Below are 24,776 nucleotides of genomic sequence, written 5' to 3' on the forward strand. Positions count from 1 at the left end.
TCTTTCTCCTGAAATTTGTTTTATGTTTGACCAAGGTTAAGAGAGTAACTGTCATCTGTCTCTCCACCATTCAAAGTCACAATAAACATGGGAACAACACAACTCCCCCCACCCCTCGGTCGGGCTCTCAACCAATAGACAGATTACATAATGACTATAAAGCACATCCATATGAAACGGAGACAGTACTCACTTCTTTTACAGAGAAGATGTCTGTACTGATTATTATAAAGTGCCAGACATGAAAAATTCTCATTGTTTAAAACTTTTCTCTCCTAATTTCAGTGATCTACAAATGATTGGATCAAATCAAAATGTAAAATTAAAACCTTTATTAGTTGCTCAAACAATAGTAATTATTAGATGAACCAAATAGACTTCTTTCTCCTTAAATTTGTTTTATGTTTGACCAAGGTTAAGAGAGTAACTGTCATCTTTCTCTCCACCATTTGAAGGCTTGGATTTTGTGGATTAGATTGTTTTCTTTGTTTGAGTAGAGTCGGCGTGTCCTCCTACTCTAGATATTTCATCTCTTCTACCTTATTGGATATTAGGAAGGACCAAGAAGCATAAGCTGCTATTGACCGGGGCTATTTTGGATAGTTCGTGGATCATCTAGTTGAAAACAGAATGCTAGAATTTTCAAGGATCATCTTCAAACGCATAACACGGTCTGACACAGGATTATTGTCTGTGTTTTTGAAGTGGATGCCTTCATCTGCTTTGCATAGGGATTAGACTCGTAACTGCCTTGAGGCTTTTTATATTAATTTTTGTATTTCTTGTTTCTTTGTTTTAGGGTGAAGGAATATCTTATCCTCTCCCTCTTTCATAACTTTTCTTTCTCTTCAATAAAGTTCTTCTTTATATATATAATAAAAAGAAAAGCTTAGAATACGACTTTTTTCTTGAAAAAAAAAAGAAAAGAAAAAAATAGTAGGGGACTGGGGAATATAATTATAGAAAAAAGCCACAAATTTTTCAAACAGCAAATACACATATGTAAAAGAGCAACTACCATTATTTATGTAATACATTATTAATAGACTTTCTTTAAAAAAATAAAGCACATTGTTAAGAGACTCGAAAGTACTAAACCTTCAAAAGTGATCTAACAGGTGATCTCTTATTCATATTGCAACGCCGATGTAAAATTTTCTTACCTGAGCACCTCTAAGAACTGCTTCAGCACATTTCCTGCTAACAATAATCTCTTTCGGAGGCTTGTCAGGCGCACAACCATGGTTAATGACATGCGGCCCTGAACCCTTAACAAATAGAACATAGTCTAAACCTGGAATCTGAGACTTAGAGATAAGACCATCTGTATCCATTTTGGTTAAATTAGTTCCATCTGCAGCATTTTCAGGCCCTGAGTTTTGTAAGATTTTCTCTAACTTCTCACTAACAGCATCACTTGTTGTTTTGAGTGTATTCACGCGTATGCAAGAGTAGCATGATGGACGCCTAATTTAAACACAAAATATAGGAGACTGAGTAATCAGTAACAAGAACAGCAAATAAATTAAAGTAGCTCTCAGAAACCAAGAAAGAGTTTGGTGAGAATTCAGTTGACAGATGAAACGATATGAATACTAGAACATCCTACAATACCCCTCGAAAGAATACATTCTAATATATATATATATATATATATATATATATATCCATCCTACCACAAAACTTAACGAGCTAACCATTCAAAACATTGTCGAAAGGCAAGTACTCGTATATCCATTCTAACATTGTCGAAGGCTCAACACTTTTCCTCTGTATTTTTAATCTTAGACCTTGAAACTATTCCAGTTAACTAAGCAAAACAGTGGTATTAGTCCGCTCCTACTTAAGCAGAAGTCCATGATACCTCTGACTCACAAACTTCATTAGAGTCAAATTCAAATTGATGAACTCAAAAATGGATCGCAAAGTAGAGAAGGAGACAGAGACGTGATCTCACGTAAGAGCCTTGGAGATGCGAGTAAAATGCTCCGCGCCGTATGCCTTGACAAAGTAGTCTTCAACCTGAGGATTCCAATGCAACACCGGGTTGTAGCAGTAACGCTCTGACGAATCCATCTTCGCCTGCTAATGCATTTCCAGACAAAAATATCCTATCAATGCTATATATATATATACATGTACGCAGGCAAATATCAAATTTATGTAACAGAAGACATTTGCGGGATTATGGAGGGAGGAAGTACCGAGGGAGTAGAAGTAGTGTTGCGGAGGTTGAAGAGGGTTTTGAGGAATGCCCTGGCTTTCTTCATACGGAGCTCATGAAATGGTTTCTTTTAAGCCTAACATTATTTGGGCCTTCGTTTGATACCAAATGCTACATGAACACTTTTGGTACTAAAACTAAAATATTGTTATTTGGAATCCTAGTCCGAATTATGGACCGAGTCGTTATAATTTTATCGGATGTCCAATCTTAATATTATTTGTTATATTTTATATTAATTGTATTGTATTATTTTACATCGATATGAATAACATAAGTGGGTCGGATAAGTGAAATTTTTTAAAAAATATTATGTTTTATATTAATTAAATACAGTTATCACGTTTCGTGTTGCTATTTAAAAATAAAATAATTATAACGAATAAAAAACTATCAAAATATAAATAAATAAACATAACATAAATAATATATCAACCGTTGCAAAATTTAATGTTATTATTTAGTATATTTTTTTACAAAAAATTGTGAATTCGAGTTAAATTATTTTTTGTTTATATATTTTTTTATTAAGATATACAAATTTTATCAAAACGAGATATGTAATCCAATTCTTTTTGTCCATAAATGGGCACAAGTACTAATAAAGTTAAAGGTTTTTAATTTTTTGTGTGCGTCTTATTTCAAATTTTATTTTAATTGTATTATTATTTGATATATTTATTTTTTTTTAAAAAAAAATTGTATATTCAAATCGAGTTGTTTATCATATGTATTTTTTTATTAAATGTTACCATATATCTTATAAATAAATATAAAACTCAAGATTTTTTACTAGTAAATAAGTATTAATATCAATAGAGTCAAAAACTCTTGGTCTCCTATGTATGTATTTATTTATTTAAAATTATTTATATTATATTATAATTTATATTTTATCATCTGTTATTTATATTATATTATAATTTGTATTATATTTTATGTGTATCGTTTTCTTAATTAAGAGTTATAGTTTTTATTATAACTAAATATAAAACTCAAGAACTTTTATTCATGAATAAGAATTAATATTAATATAATAGAAGATTTTGATATTTGTCTTTATTTAAATATTATTTTTATTATATTATAATTTATTGTTATTTAATTGATAAATAAATTATTTTTTATTTAATAAAAATTAATATAATAATATAATTAAATTATTAAAAAAAGAGGAAATATTTACAAGCTTTTAAATATTTATTGATAATTATATAAAAATATGTTTAATAATATTAACTCATCAATCTAGCCTTTATATTTTAATATTATTAACGTGACCATCGACTGGCCCCACATTGTACACGTGGATGCAATCTAATCAAAAGGTGATTAGTGAATCTTCCTCATTTTATTCTCCTGGTCGACTCAAATCCACGCAAACTTGCAGAGAGAGAGTAATGGCTCTGATCCAGCTTTCTTCGATTTCCTCATCATTCTTCTCTTCCTCAAGTAAATTGGAGGCGAAGCCTGTTAGTAGAATCTCCATCAGCAACACCAAGTCTTGTTCAATCTGCAAAGCTTCGTGGCAAGAGGTTACTAGTCTCTGCAAATTTTCCTAAACTCTGGTGGTTTATGCTTGTATTGAAGTGTCATTTACTCTCTGTAACACTTGTTTAATTGGTTCATCTGTTTTTGCTCGTGGTTAAAGCTCGCAGGAGTGTTGGTGTTCTCGGCGATTCCTTTCACGGCAGTCAAGGCCATTGCTAACAGCCAGCTTGGAGAGTTGCTTCAGAGGAGAATGGAAGAGAAGAAAACGGAGGCGGTTGAAAATTCTTCCAAGTTCAGGGCCTTAGCTGAGAAGGCTCGAAGCGAGAGGTAATTATCCTTGTAAACAATTGAACCTCGCTAGTTTTGAAAAATTTTCTGCTCTGCTTTTTCATTATTGCTTACCTTAACTTTTCAGAAATTGTGAACCTCGTTGGTCAAGTAATTGAGCGCCAGTGTTCTGTATCATACTTCATTAGAAACTGTGATTTCAATTACATTGAAACAACGAGTTATATTTACATAAATCCGTGTTTATGTTACGTTTTATAATTTGCAATTAAGGACTTTGGCGGAGGTAATCAAATTCTAAACAGTGGAAACTGCTTTTTGTTTCTTTAAGCAAATCTAAACTCTGGTTAGGACTCAAAATGTTATATAGCACGCAGTATGAGACCTAACAAAGTTTTTACTTCATGGTTTATGCAAATGAATGATCATATCATCCCAATCTGCAGGAAAGAAATAAATTTCACAAAAGAAAATTAGGGAGCTGCTTTGGAGGTTGATATTTTTGGTTTTGTACTTCATTTAAGTTCTGAAGAAAGTACTAACGTGAGACGACCAAGTGAGTGCTTGAAAGGAAATCAAAACATGGCAAGTTGAGTGTAAAGGAAGAATTAGAGTGTTATGAGTGTTAGAAAAATTAGAACGAAAGATGAAGCTAATGGCGTTGTATAGGTGAAGGCATTCATTTTGAAACAAATCTTGGCTATTAAAGTTTATGGTTTCTAGGAATAGTCTACTCTTTCAGGGTAGCTACCTGCTATGACTCTTATGATGGAACCGAGCTGCAACTTAAGGTAAATATGAGTATTAGTTCCAATTTAGGTTGATTAAACACATGAGATCCAAATGTCTATTTCTATTGTTTCTTATAACCTTTAACAAGTCTATTCATTTTAAGATAATTTCTCCGATATTTCAGCCTATGGTATGGAGAAGAGCGTCCCCGCTGGCTTGGGCCAATCCCATATGACTATCCCGCATATCTTGCAGGCGAATTCCCAGGAGATTACGGCTTTGATATTGCAGGTCTGAGCAAGGATCCTGTGGCTTTCCAGAAATATTTTAAGTATGTCCATTTCTAAAGAGTTATACCTGTTCAGAATCATCTTCTCATCTAATAATTTTGAAGTTATTCAAATTCAAATTTCTCAACTTTTTCTACATGGAGCTTCTTCTCGTGGTTATCTCAACAAGTCTTTGTAATCTTATGTGGTTATTCATCTATTCATCTGAATTAATTCTGATAATTTGGTGTGATGTAAATTCTGTTCAGAATCATCTTGTCATCTAATGGTGTTGATGTGATGCAAATTGGAATTTATCAACTTTTTCTGTATGGAGCTGCTGCTTGTGGTTATCTCATCAAGTGTTTTAATCTTATGTGATTTGTAGAATGTTCGTATGTAGAAATGTATATATATATATATATATATATATACATATATAAATATATGTATATTTACATTAGGGACAACTTAGTCTTTTCTCAAGTAGTTAGGAGAGTTGGTATTGTTAGGACAGCTGGGTGTTCTATCCACTAATTTTTTAGTTAGCATCTTTTAATAGTTTTTGTCTTGACCAAAGGCCTATATATTTGGCACATTTGTACTCATGAAATTTGGAAAGAAAATTAGAGAATTTTTTCTTGTCACACAAACTCTCTCCTTGATTTCTTCATGGTATCAAAGCGGCAACTCTGATCCAAAATCTTTCATCATCCAACTCAAGCCGAAATGGCCATGGATGAGCAAAACTCCTCTCACATTGATCATGTCTCGGGTTCCTTCAATCCAATACCTATCAACCATTCTCACATTGATTAGACACCTTCATTTGTCATTGGACACAGACTGAATGGGAGTAATTATCTCCAATGGTCTTCATCCGTTCTCATGTTCATCCGAGGGAAGAGCAGGGATGAATACCTTACGGGAGAAGCTGTTTAACCCCCAGCAAATGATCCAAGTGCTCGTTCATGGAATGCCGAAAACAATCTGGTAATGTCTTGATTAATCAACTTAATGGTGACAGAGATTGGAGAAAATTTTTTACTGTATGAAACTGCGCATGACATCTGGGTGGCCACACGCGAGTTTTACTCCAGCCGAAACAATACCTCTGCCACATTCAAAATCGAGACTCAGCTGCACGACCTGCGACAGGGGGAGCTCATTATAACACAGTACTACAATGCACTCTCTCGACACTGGCAGCAACTCGATGTTTTCGAGGAACACCCGTGGAATTGTCCTAAAGACTCGAAACTTTTTAAAACTCACACTGAACGCAAAAGGGTCTTCAAATTTTTGATGGGAGACGAGGTTCGTGGTCGCGTTCTGAGTACAAAGCCGCTGCCGAATCTTAGAGAAGATTTCTCTGAATTTTGTCGAGAAGAGAGTAAAAAGAAGATCATACTGGGTGATTTTTACTCTAGTGTGAACCCGATGGACGTAACTTTTGCCCTTGCTGCTCAGAGGAAACCGCTGCTCAGTGAACCTTAGCATGGTGCCCTAAATCACGATGCACGCTTTTGCTTTTGTCGGGCGTACTTCTGAAACTGGAGGAAAGAAAGGGAAACCCTGGTGTGATTATTGCAAAAAGCCGGGTCATATTAGGGATAAATGCTAGAAATTACATGGCAAGCCAGTAGATAAGAAAAATTACAAAAATGACACTCAGGGCAACATGGTAATTTTAGAAGAATTATCCCATGCAGCCAGTACTACAAGCTCTCCCTTCAGTCCAACCCAATTAGAGGCCCTCATGCAAATGTTTTCTCAGAAGGGTATTCTCGGTAATGCTTCCGTTGCTCAGAGAGGTAATTGCTTACTCAGTTTATCTGCTTACTTTATGAAAAAGCAAATGTGGATTATTGATTCAGGAGCATCTGATTATATGACCGAAGACAGTACGCTCCTTCATCGGTACAGTAAACGTAAGGAAATCTCATCCATCAGAATTGCTGATGGAACAAGTTCTAGAGTTGCAGGAGTTGACTCAATCATTATATCACTAAATTTGATATTGTAGTCCATTCTTTATGTTTCTAATCTATACTACAATTTTCTATATGTAAACAAATCATGTAACGACTTGAACTGTGTTGTTAAATTTGATAGTGATTCTTGTGTTTTTCAGGATTTGGCCACGGGGATGATAATTGACAGTGCTAAGAAGGACTCAGAACTTTATCTTCAACCAGTCAAAATCTCACCTCCTAATAGACAAACTTTAAGTGCATTATGTGTTAATTCAGTATCTATAGGATGTTCGAATATTGAAGAATCTATTTTGTTATGATATTATAGATTAGGTCATACAAACTGTATGTACTTAAAATAACTATTTTCTGCTTTATTCAAAAATAAAAATCCAAGTTCATTTCAATGTGAAATATGTCAATTCTCTAAATATACTCGCAATTCATATCCCAGTATTGCTTATAAACCCTTAAAACCCTTTGCATTGATTTATAGTGATATCTGGGGGACTGGTACGGGTAAAAAATATTACTGGTACAAAATGGTTTGTCTCTTTTATTGATGATCACACTAGAATAACCTGGGTTTATATGATAAAAGACAAATCTGAGATTGATGAAATCTTTCAAAAATTCAACACTATAATTCAAACCCAATTTCAAACAAAAATACAAGTATTGAAAACAGATAATGTATGTGAATAATTTTCATTCAACCTAGGCAAATTCTTTTCTTGCTAAGATAGTGTCCATCAAAGTTTTTGTCCCTACACCCCTCAACAAAATGGTGTGGTCGAAAGAAAAATAGGCACATTTTTGAAGTATCCTGCTCATTCATGTTTACCACAAATGTCCCTAAATACCTTTGGGGAGAGGCTGTTCTCATAACCACATATCTGATCAACAGAATGTCCTCCCGTATCCTTAAGTTTAAAACACCTTATGATTCACTACTTCAAGCCTTCCCAACATCGCACATCCTTCACATAATTCTGTTTAAAGTTTTTGGTTGTTCTGCCTATATTCACATTCCCAGTCACCTTAGAGGGAAACTTGATTTTAGAGCCCTCAAATGTGTTTTTGTCGAGTATTCCAATTCTCAAAAAGGTTACAAATGTTTTTGTCCAGTAACCTGTCGGTTCTATAACACTATAAATGTTACATTTTTTAAGAATCAACCCTTTTATCCCACTCTAAATATTCAGAGGGAGACATGTGCAACTCAAGAATATCAATTGGGGGATGTGAATATCCCTACTCTACAGACTCCATTGACAACTTTAGAAAAAGATCATGTTCCTGAACCACCAAAGAACCTGAACCATCACAGAGATTGATAACACATTACCTGCAGTTAGTGAGTTACGTGTCTATATAAGGAATAACAAAACTCAAGGTAAAGATAAAGTACCTGAACCATCTATACTTTGTCATGACTCAACTCCTATACCAAGCTCCCAGAATAACACAGGGAATAAGATTTCTGACTCTACTAATGATATTGGTGTACCTATTGCATTATGAAAGGGTGTTCGTTATTGTACTATGCATCCAATACAGAATTATGTCTCTTATGGCAAGCTGTCTTCGAAGTATCATGCACTTGTGAACAAGTTTGATAGCATCCCTCCTGAACCAAGAACAGTTCATGAATCTCTCAAGATTCCTTAATGGAATGCTGCTATCCAAGAATAAATTTCAGCTCTTGAGAAAAATGGGACATTAGAATTATCTAATCTACTTTCAGGGAAGACTCCTGTTAGATGCAAGTGGATCTTCAGCACCAAGTACAATTTTGATGGTAGTGTAAGCCGCTACAAAGCTCGACTTGTTACTAAAGGGTTTACCCAATCATATGACATCAACTATCAACACAATTCGAGTATTATTCTCTTTAACATCTAATCTTGATTGGTCTTTTTATCAACTTGATGTGAAAAATATTTTCCTTAATGGTGACCTAGAGGAAGAAGTATACATGAAAGTCTCACCTGGACTCAAAATAAATCGTTAAAAGATATGCAAATTAAAGAAGGCACTGTATGGCCTCAAATAGCCTCCAAGGGCTTAATTTGACAGATTCATCAGGGTAGTAAAACATATGGGATATCAGCAATGTCAATCCGATCATACCCTGTTTGTCAAGCATTGTATCACAGGGAGAAGAGCTATACTAATTGTTTATGTGGATGATATTATCCTTATAGGTGATCACAGTGAAGAAATTCAGAAACTAAAAGACTTTCTAGGTAGAGAATTTGAAATCAAAGACCTTGAGTTACTTAAGTATTTCCTTGGAATAGAAATTGCCAAATTCCAGAAAGGAATTTCTATATTTCAACAAAAGTACATCTTAGATCTCCTTAATGAAACAGGTATGCTTGATTGTACACCTGCTGAGACTCCTATGGAAACAAACACTAAATTTGGTTCTAAAAATGACAGTAAACCTGTTGATAGAGAAAAGTATCAAAGATTTGTAGGCAAACTTATCTACTTGACTCATACAAGACCTGACATCTGCTATGTTGTTAGTATTGTGATTCAGTTCATGTCTCAACCTACTGAAGAACACATGTGTGCTGTTTATCGTATTTTGAGGTATCTAAAGATGACATCTGGATAAAGATTATTCTTTCAGAAGAATATGGTTAGAGATATTGAGATCTATATTGATGCTGATTGGATTGGATTTGTGCTAGATAGAAGATCCACATCCGGTTACTGCTCTTATGTTTGGGGTAATTTAGTCACTTGGCGTAGTAAGAATTAATTTGTTGTATCAGAAAGTAGCGCTGAAGCTTAATTACGATCACTTGCACATGAAATATGTGAGAGAGTATGGCTTAAAAAGATTCTATTAGAACTAAAATTTTCTGTTCCTATTGCATTGAGAATTTGGTGTGACAATCAATCAACTATTAGTATGGTCAAGAACTCTGTGCACCATAACAGAACTAAATATATTGAGATTGATTGTCACTTCATCAGATAAAAAATTGAAAGTCCGGATGTGTCACTCCTATACATCCAAACTAGTCAACAAACAGCTAACATACTCACCAAGGCACTGCCAAAAAGGGAGTTCAATAATTTTGTATCCAATTTAAGGTTGTTTAACATTTATGTAACCTAAATTGAGGGAGAGTGTAGAATGTTCATATGTAGGAATGTATATATATATATACTTATATTAGGGACAGCTTAGTCTTTTCTCAAGTGGTTAGGACAGTTGGTATTGTTAGGACAGCTTAGTGCTCTCTCCACTAATTTTTTAGTTAGTATCTTTTAACCGTTTTTGTTTTGGCCAAAAGCTTATATATTTGGCACATTTGTACCCATGAAATTTGGGAAGAAAATTGGAGGATTTTTCCTTGTCACACTATTTTTCTCTCCCTGATTTTCTTCATGATTATTCATCTATTTATCTGAATTAATTCTGATAATTTGGTTGTGATATAAATTACATTTCTCAACTTTTAATATATGGCACTGCTGACCCTGGTTATATTAATGACAAATTTATTCTTATATTATTAGTCATCTACTTAAATAAATTAGTCATTATCCACAATGTGTGGATGCTTGTTGGATATGTTTCTTGTGTGTCATGTTTAACTGGAGTCATATGTATAAATCCTCTGAATATATTCTAATTTCGAAACCTTGTAAATCAGAGACCATATTGACTTGATTAGCAATAAATGATCTTCGAATTCATTCTTTGTTCTTGTAGTTGAATGATTGCTTCTATTATTTCCAGCTTCGAAATATTACATGCTCGTTGGGCAATGCTTGCATCACTTGGTGCCCTAGTTCCAGAAGTACTAGATCTCTTAGGAACCTTTCACTTTGCTGAACCTGTTTGGTGGCGTGTTGGCTATTCAAAGCTTAAGGTTTGTATCTTTCTGTCGATGCACCAACTGCCCATCAGAGGTGGTATGTTTTCTTGTATATTTTTAATTATTTTAACAGTTAATTGATCCTCTTAGTGAAGTTTGGTTTGCCTAGTTGATCACTAGCTTGTCATCATTGTTATGGAGAAGGTCTCTGTTTTCTGTATTCATGTGCTTAGGTTTACAAAGGATTACGACATGTCTGATAGGTCTAACTACCTGATTATTCAAGAATTATGTGTCGAAATAAATGTTAATGACTTCTCTTTGTCCTGCTCTCTAATTTTCACCAGGGAGAAACACTGGACTACCTTGGTATCCCTGGTTTCCACTTAGCTGGAAGCCAAGGAGTGATTGTCATTGCTATTTGCCAAGCTCTCTTAATGGTAATAGATCTTTCTGTCCTTTGATAACTATTAGTATCTTCCCCTTTTCCATATTTAGCTTCATGCTTAAATAATTTGTTTTGAACTATTGAATTTGTTGTTATCTGTATAAGAGACTTTACTCAGTAAAATTATCCATATCAACTTATCAATAGCTTGTATGTGTTATTTATTTATTCTTTATTGTGAGAGCCATAAGCATAGTCCTTAAAATGTCAAACAAATATTTACCAGCTTGTTTATGTGTTAATTGTCTCTGATTGCAATAGCCATAAATATAGTTCTTGAAAAAGCTATAATACATATAACTGTCAATTTCTCTGACTAGTTATTCTATGATATTTTTCTTTTACTATGCTATTCAATTTCTTTAACAAGCTTTCTGCAATCAGAATTTTGGTTATAGGTCAGCAGCTGTTGGTTAAAACAGTTGTTTCTCCATGTTGGTTCTTCCTACCAGGAGATTCCTGGTAATAGAAAGACTTTTTTTTTTGCATGGAAAATGGAAATGAAATGCATTTTAACAATAGACAACCTGATCAAAAGAAGAAAAATTTTGATAAATGGGTTGACATTTATGTAATAAAGTTGCAAAGTCTTGCAACCATGTACTTTTTGGTGTCCTTTCTCTTATTGGCTGTGGTCTATGGCTTGTGGGCTACTTGGTGTGAATTTGGTGATAGTCAGGGCCGTGAAAGAGGAACTTTGGTCTTGGAGAGGTATCCATGAGGATATACGCTACAATAGGACCTTAAGCCTTATCCCTTTGATTGCCGTTTGGATAATTTGTAAGGAAAGAAACATGAGATCATTTGAAGGCATAGAGTCTGTTTTCGACGAATTTAAAGATACATGATTTTAGACCTTAGGCTTTTTGGTTAAAGGTCATCCTCCTTATGTATGTGAGGATATTGGAGGTCTTACTGATATTTTGATAGCCTTGTAAGTAAATTGCATATAGGTTGCATCTGCTTGGTTCCTACTAATACTAATTACTTTCACTGTAAAAAATGGCAACTTTATAATTAACAACTTTACAAATATATTTTTCTATAAGAATTATTTGCTTAGATGAGAATATAACTACCATTTATGAGAATTATGAAAAAGATAAATATGGACCTAGCTAGATTAGCATTTTTCAGTTAAATACATGGCTAGAAAGGATTCAAATCCAGCTTGAAATGGAAATGTGCTTTCATCCAGATTGTGAGAGTAATAAAAGCAAAAGATTCTTGTGTTATTCAAAAAAAAAAAAAAAGATTCATGTGATCTACGTGCAAGTTACACCTCTTATTAATGGAAAAATTTTAAAAGGAATATCAGAGAAAAAAATTGTAGATTATTTGACATAAATTAACTTGAGCATCTTTAAGTTGAGCATGCTCACAATCTTCTTGGTGATTTTTTTAATAGGTTGGACCCGAGTACGCTAGATACTGTGGCATTGAGGCTTTGGAGCCTCTGGGAATTTATTTGCCAGGTGACATAAATTATCCTGGAGGAGTTCTTTTTGATCCCTTGAACCTCTCGAAAGACCCAGCAGCTTTTGAGGAATTGAAAGTAAAAGAGATAAAAAATGGGCGTTTAGCTATGGTTGCATGGCTAGGCTTCTACGTCCAAGCAGCTTTGACAGGTAAAGGTCCAATACAAAACCTTCTTGATCATATCTCAGACCCATTTCACAATAATCTGTTAGCAATATTCAAACTTGTGTAAAGCATTCTTTTTAAAATGTATATATACTGCTCAACATCTATAGTCAACATCCAAGTTATCAGTTTGTTTTTCTTTTCGAGTCAATTTATCTTGTGCTGGTGTTATTATTAGAAGTAATGTTGCATTAACAGTTTTGATATACGAGATGGTTCATAGCTAGAAAAAACATGGTACTTGATTTCATACTAAATTTTCAAAACCAGTGGGAACACAAGAAAGCCAGAATTAGAGTTAAAATTGTTTCTTGGTTAGCTGGTTAAATCATGCTTGGTACGTTGACTGTTCTAAAATTGATAATACTTAAAGTTCTGAGATTGACAAGGCTCAGCACTTAATGAGCAAATATAATTACTTATATAGAACAAATAATCTTCAAAAAACAATATACACTTATTAAAAATTAAAAATTCTCCTTCCCACATAAATAGTATTTCAGTATTATTCACTGGTATATTATGATATTAACTGTATATGTAAAAAGAAGAGAAAATTACATCTCTTATGAAGAACAAAAATAAATAACAAACTTAATTATAAGTCGTCTCATGATCTTTAATTAGTGCATGCACTGAGAATTTATACTCCACAGATTTATAGTGCTGGAGGATATAGTTTGTGGGTGTATAATATGTTGTAGTCTACTGATGATCAGTACCCTCCAAGGAGGTGACAACAATTATAAACTCCAAATTTTCATCATGAGCACCCTGATTTTTTTCCCTATTTGTTCTTTTGAATTTAAAGGACCACGTGCAGCTTTCTCACTGGTGGAAGTAGATACATTTGTGATTTGTATCGTTATATACACATATATAGATACATTCTATAATTTCACTCCCTCTCTGATGTAGTGTTTGTGCATACATGAACACCAAAATATTTTTGATTGGTTTAGTCTCTACATGTCATGAGTATTAGTATTTGAAGCACAATATATTAAAGAAAGGTAATATATTAAGAGAAGTTTCCAGCACTCTTATTTAATAATGGCTGCACTTCTGATTCACTGCAAAATGGATCCTAATGCTAGTTCTTGGTTGGAAGGGAAACAAAAGAAAAAAAAAAAAAAAAAAAACTTAATGAAGTATTATTCATCACAAATTTAAAATGGGTAGTTATGTTTTCTTTTCTTTTTGTTTTTGGGAATTTTATGGTGGCAACAAATACCATTTTGCATGCAAATCAAAATTAAGTAACCCAGAAAGTTCAACAAGACAAAAACAAAAAACAAAAGTTTATGTGATTTAATCAAAGTGACTTATTTCCTTTAGATATACTATAAGAGAATCTAAATGACACTACAATATGTCTATCTTATGTTCAAAGACTAGTTCTACCACATTCATATCTCAGAAAGTAACCCATATTATTTACAAGTACTCAAAATACATATGGGGTTAATGTGAAATTAATGATTAAGATATTCCATATGTAGAGATATAGTAAGTGAAAATGGAGGGTTTTGGTGTTTTGACGATTTGGAATTTTGAGATGTTTATGGGAGATGATATGATGTGGTTGGTGCAACAGTTATATTCAAGTGTAGTAACAGACATAGTGGGTAGCAAGAGATAATGTTTTGCAGAGTAAACCTGGCAAAAACCCACTTTGCTCTTTCAAAGTTTTCTGAATCCTCCATTGAAATTCCACCATACCCCACCACACAAAAGGAAATTAGAAAAGGAAAAAAGCCAAGCCCACAAGGTTGAAATTGCAATCTATTCCCATTCCCCATTACTCCTTTTCATACTCCAGTTTCATAAGCCATCATTACCCTCCATGCAATCCTCAACTTATTTACATACATACATATATATATATATATTAGCTTTATCTTAAACTAAAAAGGTTGTCATCAAAGGGTTAAACTCGTTCTTTCCTCATCAAAACCAGACAATTCTGAAACATTGGGTTTCTTTGGTAATCCTGAGAGTCACAAATTTATGAGGCAACATTCCATTATGTGCATGTGATGGTCTAAATCTCAAAATTAAACCCCAGCAAGCCGCAGCAAATCTTCTTCTATTTTTTCTCTCTGGTGGCTGCAAGAATGGGAGTTGTACCAAAACTGGTTTCTATCCTCACATGTATAATTACTGTTGTAATTGTTCTTGTCATACCATTTGTTAGCTCCTCTCAAGAAGAACCCAAAACTTTGGCCACACATGCAAGCGGAAGCAAGGATGTTGTTGACAGGGTAATTCCATTTTTGTCTTATATATATGTATATATAATATGTATATAAACATTGTTATTTACTCTTAGTTATGTCATATACTGTTGTTTTATTGAGATTATTTGTAGACAATGAGTCCTAAACTGCAATCTGAAGTCACACTCCATGGATTCCTCCTCTGGGCTTCAATGGGTTTCCTGACGCCAGTAGGAATCCTGGCAATCAGAATGTCAAACAGAGAATGTGGAGGAAGAAGGCTAAAAATCCTTTTCTATGTTCATACCATTTCACAGGTAAGTTCATCCTCTCTGCCTATCATCAAGCTGTTTCTTTTTCTTTTTGGGTTTCCTTTTTTCTAGAGAAAACATTTAACTACATATATGCTGTTTATATGATTTTTAATTTGTTTAATCAGAAAGAAGCATCCAAACACCTGAGGCTTTAACAATGGTGAAAAAAGATGTTAAAAGTAAATTACAGTTTGTTTATACATGACTTTTGGGAGTAGTTAACATCAACTAAACTTTTATTTATGTGCTTTCAAGTTGATCTAACAAGACTATCATGAATACTTGAGGCACAAGTAAAGAAAATGAGTATATACACATCTCTATTGGCTTTGTCAATATTGTGCAAGTTTTTAGTCTTATATATTGTGATTAAATAAGTATAAAAAACATTTCAACACAAATTCCTGCAAAAAGGAACTATTCTTGCTTATATCTCAATATGACTGGTAATAGGCTTGAACCAAGAACAGTAAATATCGCGCAAACTGAATATTCGAGCAGCACGGAAGAAGCTTATGATCACGCCTAAAGAGAATTAACTACAAATGCTAGTCCACATTTTAAAAAGGGAATGTATGAACATAATTAATGCATCATGTCTTGATTAGTCCAATCAAAGTTCAACCAGACTAAAGATATATACAGGTTATTCTATATATCCAAGTGAACCCATATCTATATATATTTTCCTGTCGTATTACATGGGTAAAAAGTTATTATATTGAAAAGAAAAGTTGTAATTTTGTGAGAACAGATAGTTGCTGCACTTCTTGTAACAGCAGGAGCAGTAATGTCCATAAAAAACTTCAACAACTCTTTCAACAATCATCACCAGAGAATAGGAGTAGCCCTTTATGGCATCATATGGTTGCAAGTCCTACTAGGTTTTGTAAGGCCAAGCAGGTAACAGTCCAGACTAATATATATATGGATGAGTGAATGAATCAAAATTAATCTGAGAAGATTTTGGTGTATATATATACAGGGGATGCAAAGGGAGAAGTGGGTGGTTTTTGGCACACTGGTTGATGGGAAGTGCAATGACAGTGCTGGGAATAATCAATACATACACTGGTTTGGAAGCATACCATGAAAAAACATCAACAAGTATAAAGCTTTGGAGTATACTTTTCACTTGTCAAATTTCCTTTATTGCTTTTCTTTACCTCTTTCAAGACAAGTGGCCCTACATACAAATTCAGGGAGTGATTTCAGGCAATCTCCAACCTAATCACAACCACAAAGAATCTGGCACCGACCCTTGTTAAATCTCTATTAACTTTTAATTTAACATATATATACTTAACATGGAATTCTTTAATCGCTATCTTCTTCCCCTTGTATTTTCTTCTTTAAGTTGCAAGGATTACCACAAAATTTTACGGACTGAAATCGGGAATTCCCAATATTTCTATGTAATAAGATAATGTAAGTTTCGGCATATGTCTCCTCCACAACATAGTCCTCATCCTCAGAATCTTCCTCGTCGAAAAACCCAGAACGAGTAGACTTCATCGTGTATGAATACTCTTCATTCATGAAACGTCGGTGATGCTTTTTTCTCTTAAAAAAAAGTTATTTCACTCTTTTTTTCAATATACTTTGTAAGGCAAATTATATGGAAGGGCATTAATTTGCTTCGTCTATAACGTTTTTATTTGCTGTACATCATAATCTAATAATTTCAACAATTAAGCTAAATGAAAATCCATGGTTAAAATATATATGATGAAATATGAGGATTAAGTCATATCCTAAATGGCTTTGTAATGATAAGATTAAAGACTAGTTCTTTATATCCATACATATATATAATAATAGTAATAATAAGATTTGTAGTGGTTACAAAAAGATTATGGTTAACTAATTAACATAATTGAACAAAATCATATGATGGTCTTGACTAACAACTCATGACCCCACTTAGAAGTTCATAGACATGAGAATGCAAAAATGTCAAACCTAGAATTCTCGAAACAAGATAGGGTTAAAGGCTGTCTCTAGTAACAAAAATTTGAATTTAATTATTAAAAAAAATTACATTATTTTAACTGTGATATGAGATTATACAAATTATGAAATTAACTTCCTAATCGAGTTTAAATACAGTCGAGATAAACATCCGTTTATTCCACGTAGAAACCTTGAGAATTTCTCTAGTTTTTCAAACAATTCACACCATAATTTAGCAACACAGGACAATGTTCTTTTTTTTTCTTTTTTTTTTAAACATGAAATAACAGTATGGTCTGACCTAGACATAAAAATTAATGAGAGAAAAAGGGTAAAACAAGCTTGACATAGTAATAACACAAAATGGCTCCTATTATCTTTTTGAAAACCTAATTTACTTCAAATTGAATTAAAAATAATTGAATATATTCCACAATTGATTCCTTCTTTGATAAAGTGGCACTCCTTACCTTAAGTCAAATACCCTCTTGCAAATTTCAATGTCCATGGAGAAAAATCATACACCTCGTACGGTTGAAAACTGGAACTCTGTTTTCAGGCAGGTGAAAACTGAAGGGCAAAGGAAAAGAAAAAAGATATGAGAGAGTGTTACATGTTATGTATATAATGTGATGTCTTCCTGCAGGGAAAATCCTCAAGGATGTCTTGTCAGCTTTATCAACCTATGGTAGACAACACTGAGCAGAATATACACTCTCTTTTTGTTATGTATGTATATTTCATAAAAAGTATATGTATATGCATATGAATATCATGGAAACAGTTGCACATAACCTGTTAGTATGGCAATGCCTAATATTACAAAAGGTGGAAGGATTACGAATGCACCAATTGTAGCAAAGAAAACTGAGTCATTCCTCTGAGAGACTTCATCCATGTATGATTGTCTTCTGATGTTTCTCTTCTGAGAAACAGTTAAGAACTTGGCACTCACTTTCTTTAGGTTTTTGCCCAATGGAATGCTGAAATCATCATCTCTCTCCCCGACCAACTGTGCCAGCTGCTGACGGATTGTCAGTCTCTGAGAGCTGCCATCGCTCTCATAACCTGTTCATCCAGTATTTTAATTTGAATGAATATGCGGCAACATGGCTGGTATGCACAATAGTGTTTCGCTCTTTTAGTCTATGTCCGGAATGACCTCAGATATTTTATGGAATTCATATATCAATTTGTTCTTAGTTTAATCGTAAGTGAAATGCAAATCTTTTAGAAGATAGTAAAAATTAATGATTCAAATTAGTTTCTATCATTTTAAGGACGATTTTCACAAATTTCTAGTTAAACCAAGTACAGGTTTACAAATGAACTTTACAAAATTTTTTTGTTTGTTCCAAGCAAATCCTTTGTCTGATTTCCCCAGGAAAACTAAGACATTCTATCATCTCATTCGAGAAAGTATAATATTAACCACTTTCCTTTATTTTTCCATTATTGGCCAAGAGGATATGATTGAGAAACGGTACTAATGAACAGATTCAGAGAAGGGGAGTTTCCTCTTTTCATTCGAAAGTTTACATAGGAATATATGTGCCGTACGTGTAATAAGATAACAATAAAGATATTAAAAAATTCAAATACACAAGTTTTTAAGTACTGATATGCTAGATAAATTCATATCTCTAAGTCCTATCCACTACAACATTCAGGTGAGAATGAAGATTACTTACCATCGATTCTGTAAAGAAAGTGATAGCTTACTTACAATCAATCTCCAAAATAAAAATAATAATAATAATAATAATAAAAATAAGACTACTTACCATCAATCACAGAGGTAGTGGAAGTGAGTTGCTCCAAGAGATCCAGCTGAGTGCGTGCAGAAGACAAAGAACCTTGAAGGAAAAAAACAGAGTATCAGAAGTGCCTCATCAATCAATAGTCAGAGCTTGCCTTTTCAATCAACAACCATATTCCAAAAATCACATGAATTATTATGCATCAGTAAGTAGTAGTAATGAACTTAACGAGAGGATCTCGAAACAAGCAGCAAAAATAGTGACATAGAAGTTGGAGAACTAATTGGTGTTATATCACCTATTTAAGATGACCTTCCTGGCCTCTCTTTGGGCTAAAGCTTATGGGAAGTACTTGGGGATCTCTTTTTCTATTCTACATACGAGTTGGGGTGCCTTGATCTTGTGACAAGTTATCTGTTTCTATAACTAATGTTTTGTTTTCCGTGTTTTGTGTTTCATTGTATTTCGTTTCCCAGCTGGATAACTTATCTGCACTAATATTCATTTTGTGTCACCTTTCTCAGTAATACTTCTTTTTCTATCAAAAAAAGATGTTACCACCTTTTGAAAAGTCTATATGCGAAATGTGAAATAAGTAGCAGGCTTTATCAATTGCTAAACTCCTTGCTTTACTTGACTGTTCTCTTTATATCAAAGCTTGGGGCTATCTTTCTTTTGTTAACTTAAAACTAACAAAGAAGTCAATCTTGTGTTTATTTTTATTATTATTATTTGAGAGAAAAAGAAGGATTTATTATAAATACCAAGGTGGCACAGTACGGATACAAAGACAGAGTTTACAAGTCAATCAAGATATCTATGATGTACCTCAATCTTCTGCTAATGAAGCAGATTGCCTCTAAACAGAAAACAAAGGGTCCAAAACTGAACATTTCGCACTCTATCAAAAGAATAAGAAATATTCTCAAAGGTTATAACCGACAGAGTAGCATGATGAATAAGAGAAATAAATATAAATCTTCAACTAAATGTAAACCTCAGATTCCAGTATCATCCAAAACCGAATTCTCATCCACTGCTGAGCTTGAACTATATATAAACCTAAAATCCTTCCAGTCTTACCAATCCACCTCCAAAGACTAGTGCCATATGAACCCTTAGACTTTTAGTCTTTCAACCCCTTTTCTCCAGCCTATACTTTGACCTAATTCCCTGCCGCCACAAGCAGTCCTGTTCAGTCATAAATTTTCAAATGTTAAAACTCACCAAAGACTTGATACCAAGTCCATCCATTTTATGAGGATGTTTAACTACATCCCAAGCCACCAAAGGGAGTCTCTTTGATCATCTGAGTCAACCCATCAAAACCGATGTTGGATGGCCTTCAATCTTTTAGCAACACTGACTGTTTAAAGGAAGAATAAACAAGTTGAGCCTGCCTAACAAAACTATAGTAATAAGTTTGTAAATGCATCCAACAATGCTTATACAACAAAAATCATTATTATTGGTGGCATCAGAAGTCTCCAAATCAGGGTAAAGAAATTTAACTTCAAACTATTAATAAAAGTCCCCTTCCCAAAGGACTCCAACAGAAGAAGAACATCATGTTTTACTAGTTCTCAATAACTCTGCAGAGAAGCTGTAGAATAGCCATTAGGTAAAGGGCTTCATCACTCTTAAAGCTCATCAAGGCAGCAAGGATCTCTTCTTCTGAAAACAGTTTCTCAATCCACTTCTTGTCCCCCAGGTTAATAGAAGCAAATACCTCATATATATGCCAGCAAACCAATCCTTCGCAGCTTCCTTCAAGCCATTGCCAATATTAAAAGCTCCTGCCCTGCTTCCAGCCTCTCTACAAAAATGCATATCCTGTGATGAGAAGCAAGTCTATGAAAGAAGCTTATGTTTCTGACCACTCCTTCACCCGCAAAGTCCTGAACTTTGTCTCCAAGCAATATTCTCCTAGCAATTTAAAATTAGCATTTCCCACCCCAAATTTTCCCTTCTCCTACCTTCGCCGATTGAACAGGTGGTTCTTAGTTTTTGCTATCCAACTTTAGGTGTCATTTTTCCAACTTATCTGTACATTGTCCACACGCTTTCATTAAGAAACATACATAATATTTAAAATGAAAACAGAAAGCTGTTCCTTCTTGGAACTTCACAACCTGAAATATCAATGTAAGATGTCGTGCACCATTAAATAAAAGAAGGAAGTAAATAAATTTTGTTAAACACTTTGCCTGTTTGGTATTTGTATTATAGTCTAGCAGATCAAAACTAGTCTAAGCATAGGTATCCATATCCTCCTAGTTTCCTAGCGTGATCAGATTCAAACATATTCAACTGCCAAATGTCTAGCATGTCTACAAACAACGAATGAACTAGCTTCTTTCTGGTAATGTGTGCTTGGACTGGGGAAGATGCAAAAACAAAAACTACTCATATAAAAACACACAATAGAAATTAAAAGTGTAAACATACCGGCGGCCGTCAAAGAATCAGGAGGGTCCTCCTCCGTAACTCCCCCTTCCTTCTTCTCAGATTGAGCAAATGTTCTAGAAGGAGATGTACAGTATGACGGAGGGCAGAGTGCTTTAAATTTGGGAATAAAAAACAGAGTAGAAGAGGAAGAAGAAAAAGAAGAAAAAGAAGAATGTTTTGGGTGAAAAAACGCTACACTGAAATTCAACGCCATTACGAGTTTCCGAAACCTTGCATTTTCTGGGGTGTGGGTTCAGTTATTAATTTCACCAATCAGTCCAACTTGAGGACAAATGTTTTTTGGGGAATATATGTGTCTGTGTATATATGTGTGTATATATATATATATATATCTGTTCTCTCCTCCACATATTTCTTGAGGCCATGAATAAGCTGCTCTAATTCTCTGCAGCCACACCCACTGAAGCTAAAAGAATCAATCTATATAATATAACCATCGCCAATCACATTTGATAGTGCTAAAAAAGCAATTTTTATTTTTGAATGATTAAAGTTCTTTTTTTTTTTTTAATAAATATTCTGGGATATCCAAATCATTGAAACCAGAAGGTCAATAAGGTAATTTCATCAAAACATACAACATGAAGAAATATGACCGTTGGGGTTTTACAAATTCAGGCGTTTCAAGTTGGCGTCCCATCTCAACAGGAACTTGGTATCAGATTCCTGTACTACTTTCCACACTACCAAAAACCCTACAGTCAAGCCAAGCAAAAACCTTTCTACAGAGGTTCCTCTGCATTTCTCTCCGTTTCAACCCAGAAATACAAATTAAGAAGAGGGGAGAAGGAAGGTAGTGTTTTCAGTTTCCATGGCGACGAGCAGATCGGAGGGAGAGGAGGAGCAGGAAGAAGTTGTGAAAGAGGAAGCTCATCCCTATGCATTTCACATTTCTGGACCTCGAAATGTCGCTTCTCCTAATTGGAGAGATCTTATCAACTCAAGTTGGTCTGTGCTCATTTTTATTTTTTTTTCTTCTTCCTGTTCTGGTCTCAATTGGTTCTTGAATTTTGTTAGGGCAACTTCAACTCAATTAGCTTGCTTCTACCCATTTGGTTTTTATTTCAAATCAATGGTTTTTTTTCTCTTCCCACTCTTACTTTTCTGTTTCTTTTGATTCTTGAAATAAGTTTAGCTATTGAATTTCACTGGTTAAACTCCTTTAGGTGAAAAGGCAGATTCAAGAGATTCAGAAAAAGAATGCCCAGAAGAAACATTTTTGAAAAATGAGTGAATTAGGGTTCATGAACTCTTTCTGGGGATCTTCTAAATCCCACTTGACTTTCTGTAGTTGAAGACGAGATGGGTCATACTTTGTCATATGAAATTTTGCTAGACCCATTACAGAAATCAGGTGTTAATCTTTGTATCAAATTAGGGAATTTTCAGTTCCTACATTCTAGATTCGACCTTGTCTATTTTGGGCAACTTTCTCTTATCCTGAACTTATGATCTGAATCAAGTCTTCAGAACTTGCACTTTCCTGAAATTAGGGTCATAACTACAGGATTTTTGAAATTTTCCCTAATAATTGAATTGGCAGAACTTTCCAAATGTGGGCCAAGAAATCAATAAAAAGATTTTGATTGATTTCTTGATTCCAAATAGGAAAATTGTCGAGGTCCAAATATCTTTGACTCATGGTTCATTTATTGATTAAAAGTTTCTGCTGTTTGTATACAATCTCTTTGCAAAAATAAACAAGTGTTTCTCCAGATGCATAATCATTCTTCCCCATGTCTGTCAGTTATAAGCTTCATTGATAAAACACTGTTTGGGTGGGATCTGTTGTGTTTTAAGTAGGGTTCTTTGGTAGAATTTAATAGTATAAATCTCCATTTTCACGGATTATTATATGTATATATATGTAGGAAGGACGCAAACTACAAGAGAACTGTAATAGCCTGCTTCATTCAGTCAGTTTATTTGCTTGAGCTTGATAGACAGGAAAACAGAACAGATGAAACAGCTCTAGCTCCAAAATGGTGGATACCTTTCAAGTACAGGGTAGCTCAAACTCTTATCGACGAAAGAGATGGATCCATATTTGGAGCAGTTCTTGAATGGGACAGAGCGGCTGCATTGGCTGATTTAGTACTCATTAGACCCAGTGGAGCACCAAAGGCTGTTCTAGCACTTCGAGGAACAGTACTGAAAGGCCCAACAATCAGAAGGGACATTGAAGATGACCTGCGGTTTCTTGCTTGGGAAAGCCTGAGGGGTTCTGTGAGATTTAAGGTGGCATTAGAGGCACTGAGATCAGTTGCTGAAAGACATGGAAGCAGTAATGTATGTATAGCAGGTCATTCGTTGGGTGCTGGATTTGCACTCCAGGTGGGTAAAGCATTGGCTAAAGATGGGATATATGTGGATGCTCATTTATTTAACCCACCATCTATTTCTCTGGCTATGAGCTTAAGAAATATCGGAGAAAAAGCCGGGTTTGTTTGGAAAAGATTTAAATCGATGCTTCCATCGAGTAGTGAAGGTCAAGCAAATATCGATGCCAATGATGTGGGAGAGAAGACTAGTGTAGGATTCAGGAATTGGGTCCCTAATTTCTATGGAGATAAAACTTCTGTAGCCTTGAGAAAGTGGGTTCCTCATCTATATGTGAATAACAGTGACTACATCTGTTGTTATTACTCTGAGCTTGATGGAAGACAGAATGAGAAAGATGACAACAAAGAGAACATAAGTGATTCAAATCGGCAAGCTGCAGCGAAGCTGTTTGTGATGTCAAAGGGGAAACAGAAGTTTCTGGAGGCTCATGGATTAGAGCAATGGTGGTCTGATAATTCAGAACTTCAACTGGCTCTGCATGATAGTAAGCTGATTAGCAGGCAGCTGAAATCCTTGTATAGCCCACCAGCTCAGCAGCAAAATCAAGGAAAATCACAGTAGAGAAGAGGAGGGAATGAGAGAGATGGACAGAGATCTAGTTTTGTTTGCTTCCTGAACAATTTACTACTAGTCTCTTATTCCTTCTGTCTTTTCTTTCTGGTTTTTGGTAATCTGCATTCTGTATCCATTGATAGGCTTTCTCAGTTGTTTGATTTCAAATGTGAATCAGCAAATGTTCATATAAAAAAGAAACTATGTGGATCATACAATGGCTTTAATGATGGATAATGGTAACTTCTCATA

General features: G+C 34.3%; 5 protein-coding genes across 11 annotated transcripts in view; 3 read left to right on the forward strand and 2 right to left on the reverse strand.

Moving 5' to 3' along the window:
- The window catches only part of LOC110815057 (NOL1/NOP2/sun family protein), a 26,442-nt gene extending 24,114 nt beyond the window's left edge, over positions 1-2,328 (reverse strand). For 3 of the 4 annotated variants that reach the window (XM_022042710.2, XM_022042708.2, XM_088216619.1), the window contains exons 1-3: positions 2,205-2,312; positions 1,958-2,085; positions 1,164-1,467 (exon numbers count right to left, since the gene is read on the reverse strand). In XM_022042710.2, the coding sequence (XP_021898402.1) occupies positions 1,164-1,467; positions 1,958-2,085; positions 2,205-2,270 (498 nt within the window). In that variant the 5' untranslated portion in view covers positions 2,271-2,312. Of the gene's footprint in view, positions 1-1,163; positions 1,468-1,957; positions 2,086-2,204 lie in introns of all 4 variants that reach the window. The other variant, XM_022042709.2, reaches the window with a different exon arrangement.
- A 1,251-nt stretch (positions 2,329-3,579) lies between these two features.
- LOC110815133 (Chlorophyll A-B binding family protein) lies at positions 3,580-13,065 on the forward strand. The gene is made up of 6 exons (XM_088216621.1): positions 3,580-3,759; positions 3,876-4,042; positions 4,920-5,066; positions 10,744-10,876; positions 11,170-11,262; positions 12,679-13,065. Exons 1-6 carry the CDS (start codon positions 3,625-3,627, stop codon positions 12,979-12,981), a joined length of 978 nt encoding a protein of 325 aa, XP_088072747.1. The 5' UTR covers positions 3,580-3,624; the 3' UTR covers positions 12,982-13,065.
- Positions 12,764-16,774, forward strand: LOC110815132 (Cytochrome b561/ferric reductase transmembrane protein family). Of its 3 annotated transcripts, XM_088216622.1 has the most exons (5): positions 12,764-12,898; positions 15,112-15,178; positions 15,286-15,450; positions 16,202-16,350; positions 16,433-16,774. In XM_088216622.1, the coding sequence occupies exons 1-5, from the start codon at positions 12,864-12,866 to the stop codon at positions 16,713-16,715; spliced, it is 699 nt and encodes a 232-aa protein (XP_088072748.1). In that variant the 5' UTR covers positions 12,764-12,863; the 3' UTR covers positions 16,716-16,774. The 3 variants fall into 3 exon arrangements, with proteins under 3 accessions (XP_088072748.1, XP_021898480.1, XP_088072749.1); XM_022042788.2 differs by lacking the exon at positions 12,764-12,898 and having other exon boundaries at positions 14,892-15,178; XM_088216623.1 differs by lacking the exon at positions 12,764-12,898 and having other exon boundaries at positions 15,044-15,178; positions 15,275-15,450.
- An 857-nt stretch (positions 16,775-17,631) lies between these two features.
- LOC110815134 (myosin-G heavy chain-like protein) lies at positions 17,632-21,930 on the reverse strand. 2 transcript variants are annotated; one of them, XM_088216624.1, is made up of 4 exons: positions 21,609-21,930; positions 19,185-19,256; positions 18,250-18,468; positions 17,632-17,970 (listed from the first exon to the last, which is right to left on the reverse strand). In XM_088216624.1, the coding sequence occupies exons 1-4, from the start codon at positions 21,820-21,822 to the stop codon at positions 17,918-17,920; spliced, it is 558 nt and encodes a 185-aa protein (XP_088072750.1). In that variant the 5' UTR covers positions 21,823-21,930; the 3' UTR covers positions 17,632-17,917. The 2 variants fall into 2 exon arrangements, with proteins under 2 accessions (XP_088072750.1, XP_021898483.1); XM_022042791.2 differs by having other exon boundaries at positions 18,196-18,468.
- A 300-nt stretch (positions 21,931-22,230) lies between these two features.
- LOC110815131 (alpha/beta-Hydrolases superfamily protein) lies at positions 22,231-24,776 on the forward strand. Its single transcript, XM_022042787.2, has 2 exons — positions 22,231-22,577; positions 23,501-24,776. Exons 1-2 carry the CDS (start codon positions 22,441-22,443, stop codon positions 24,531-24,533), a joined length of 1,170 nt encoding a protein of 389 aa, XP_021898479.1. The 5' UTR covers positions 22,231-22,440; the 3' UTR covers positions 24,534-24,776.

The sequence above is a fragment of the Carica papaya genome, chromosome 3, assembly GCF_054855325.1.
Source record: "Carica papaya isolate Zhongbai chromosome 3, ASM5485532v1, whole genome shotgun sequence".
NCBI classification, from domain to species: domain Eukaryota; kingdom Viridiplantae; phylum Streptophyta; class Magnoliopsida; order Brassicales; family Caricaceae; genus Carica; species Carica papaya.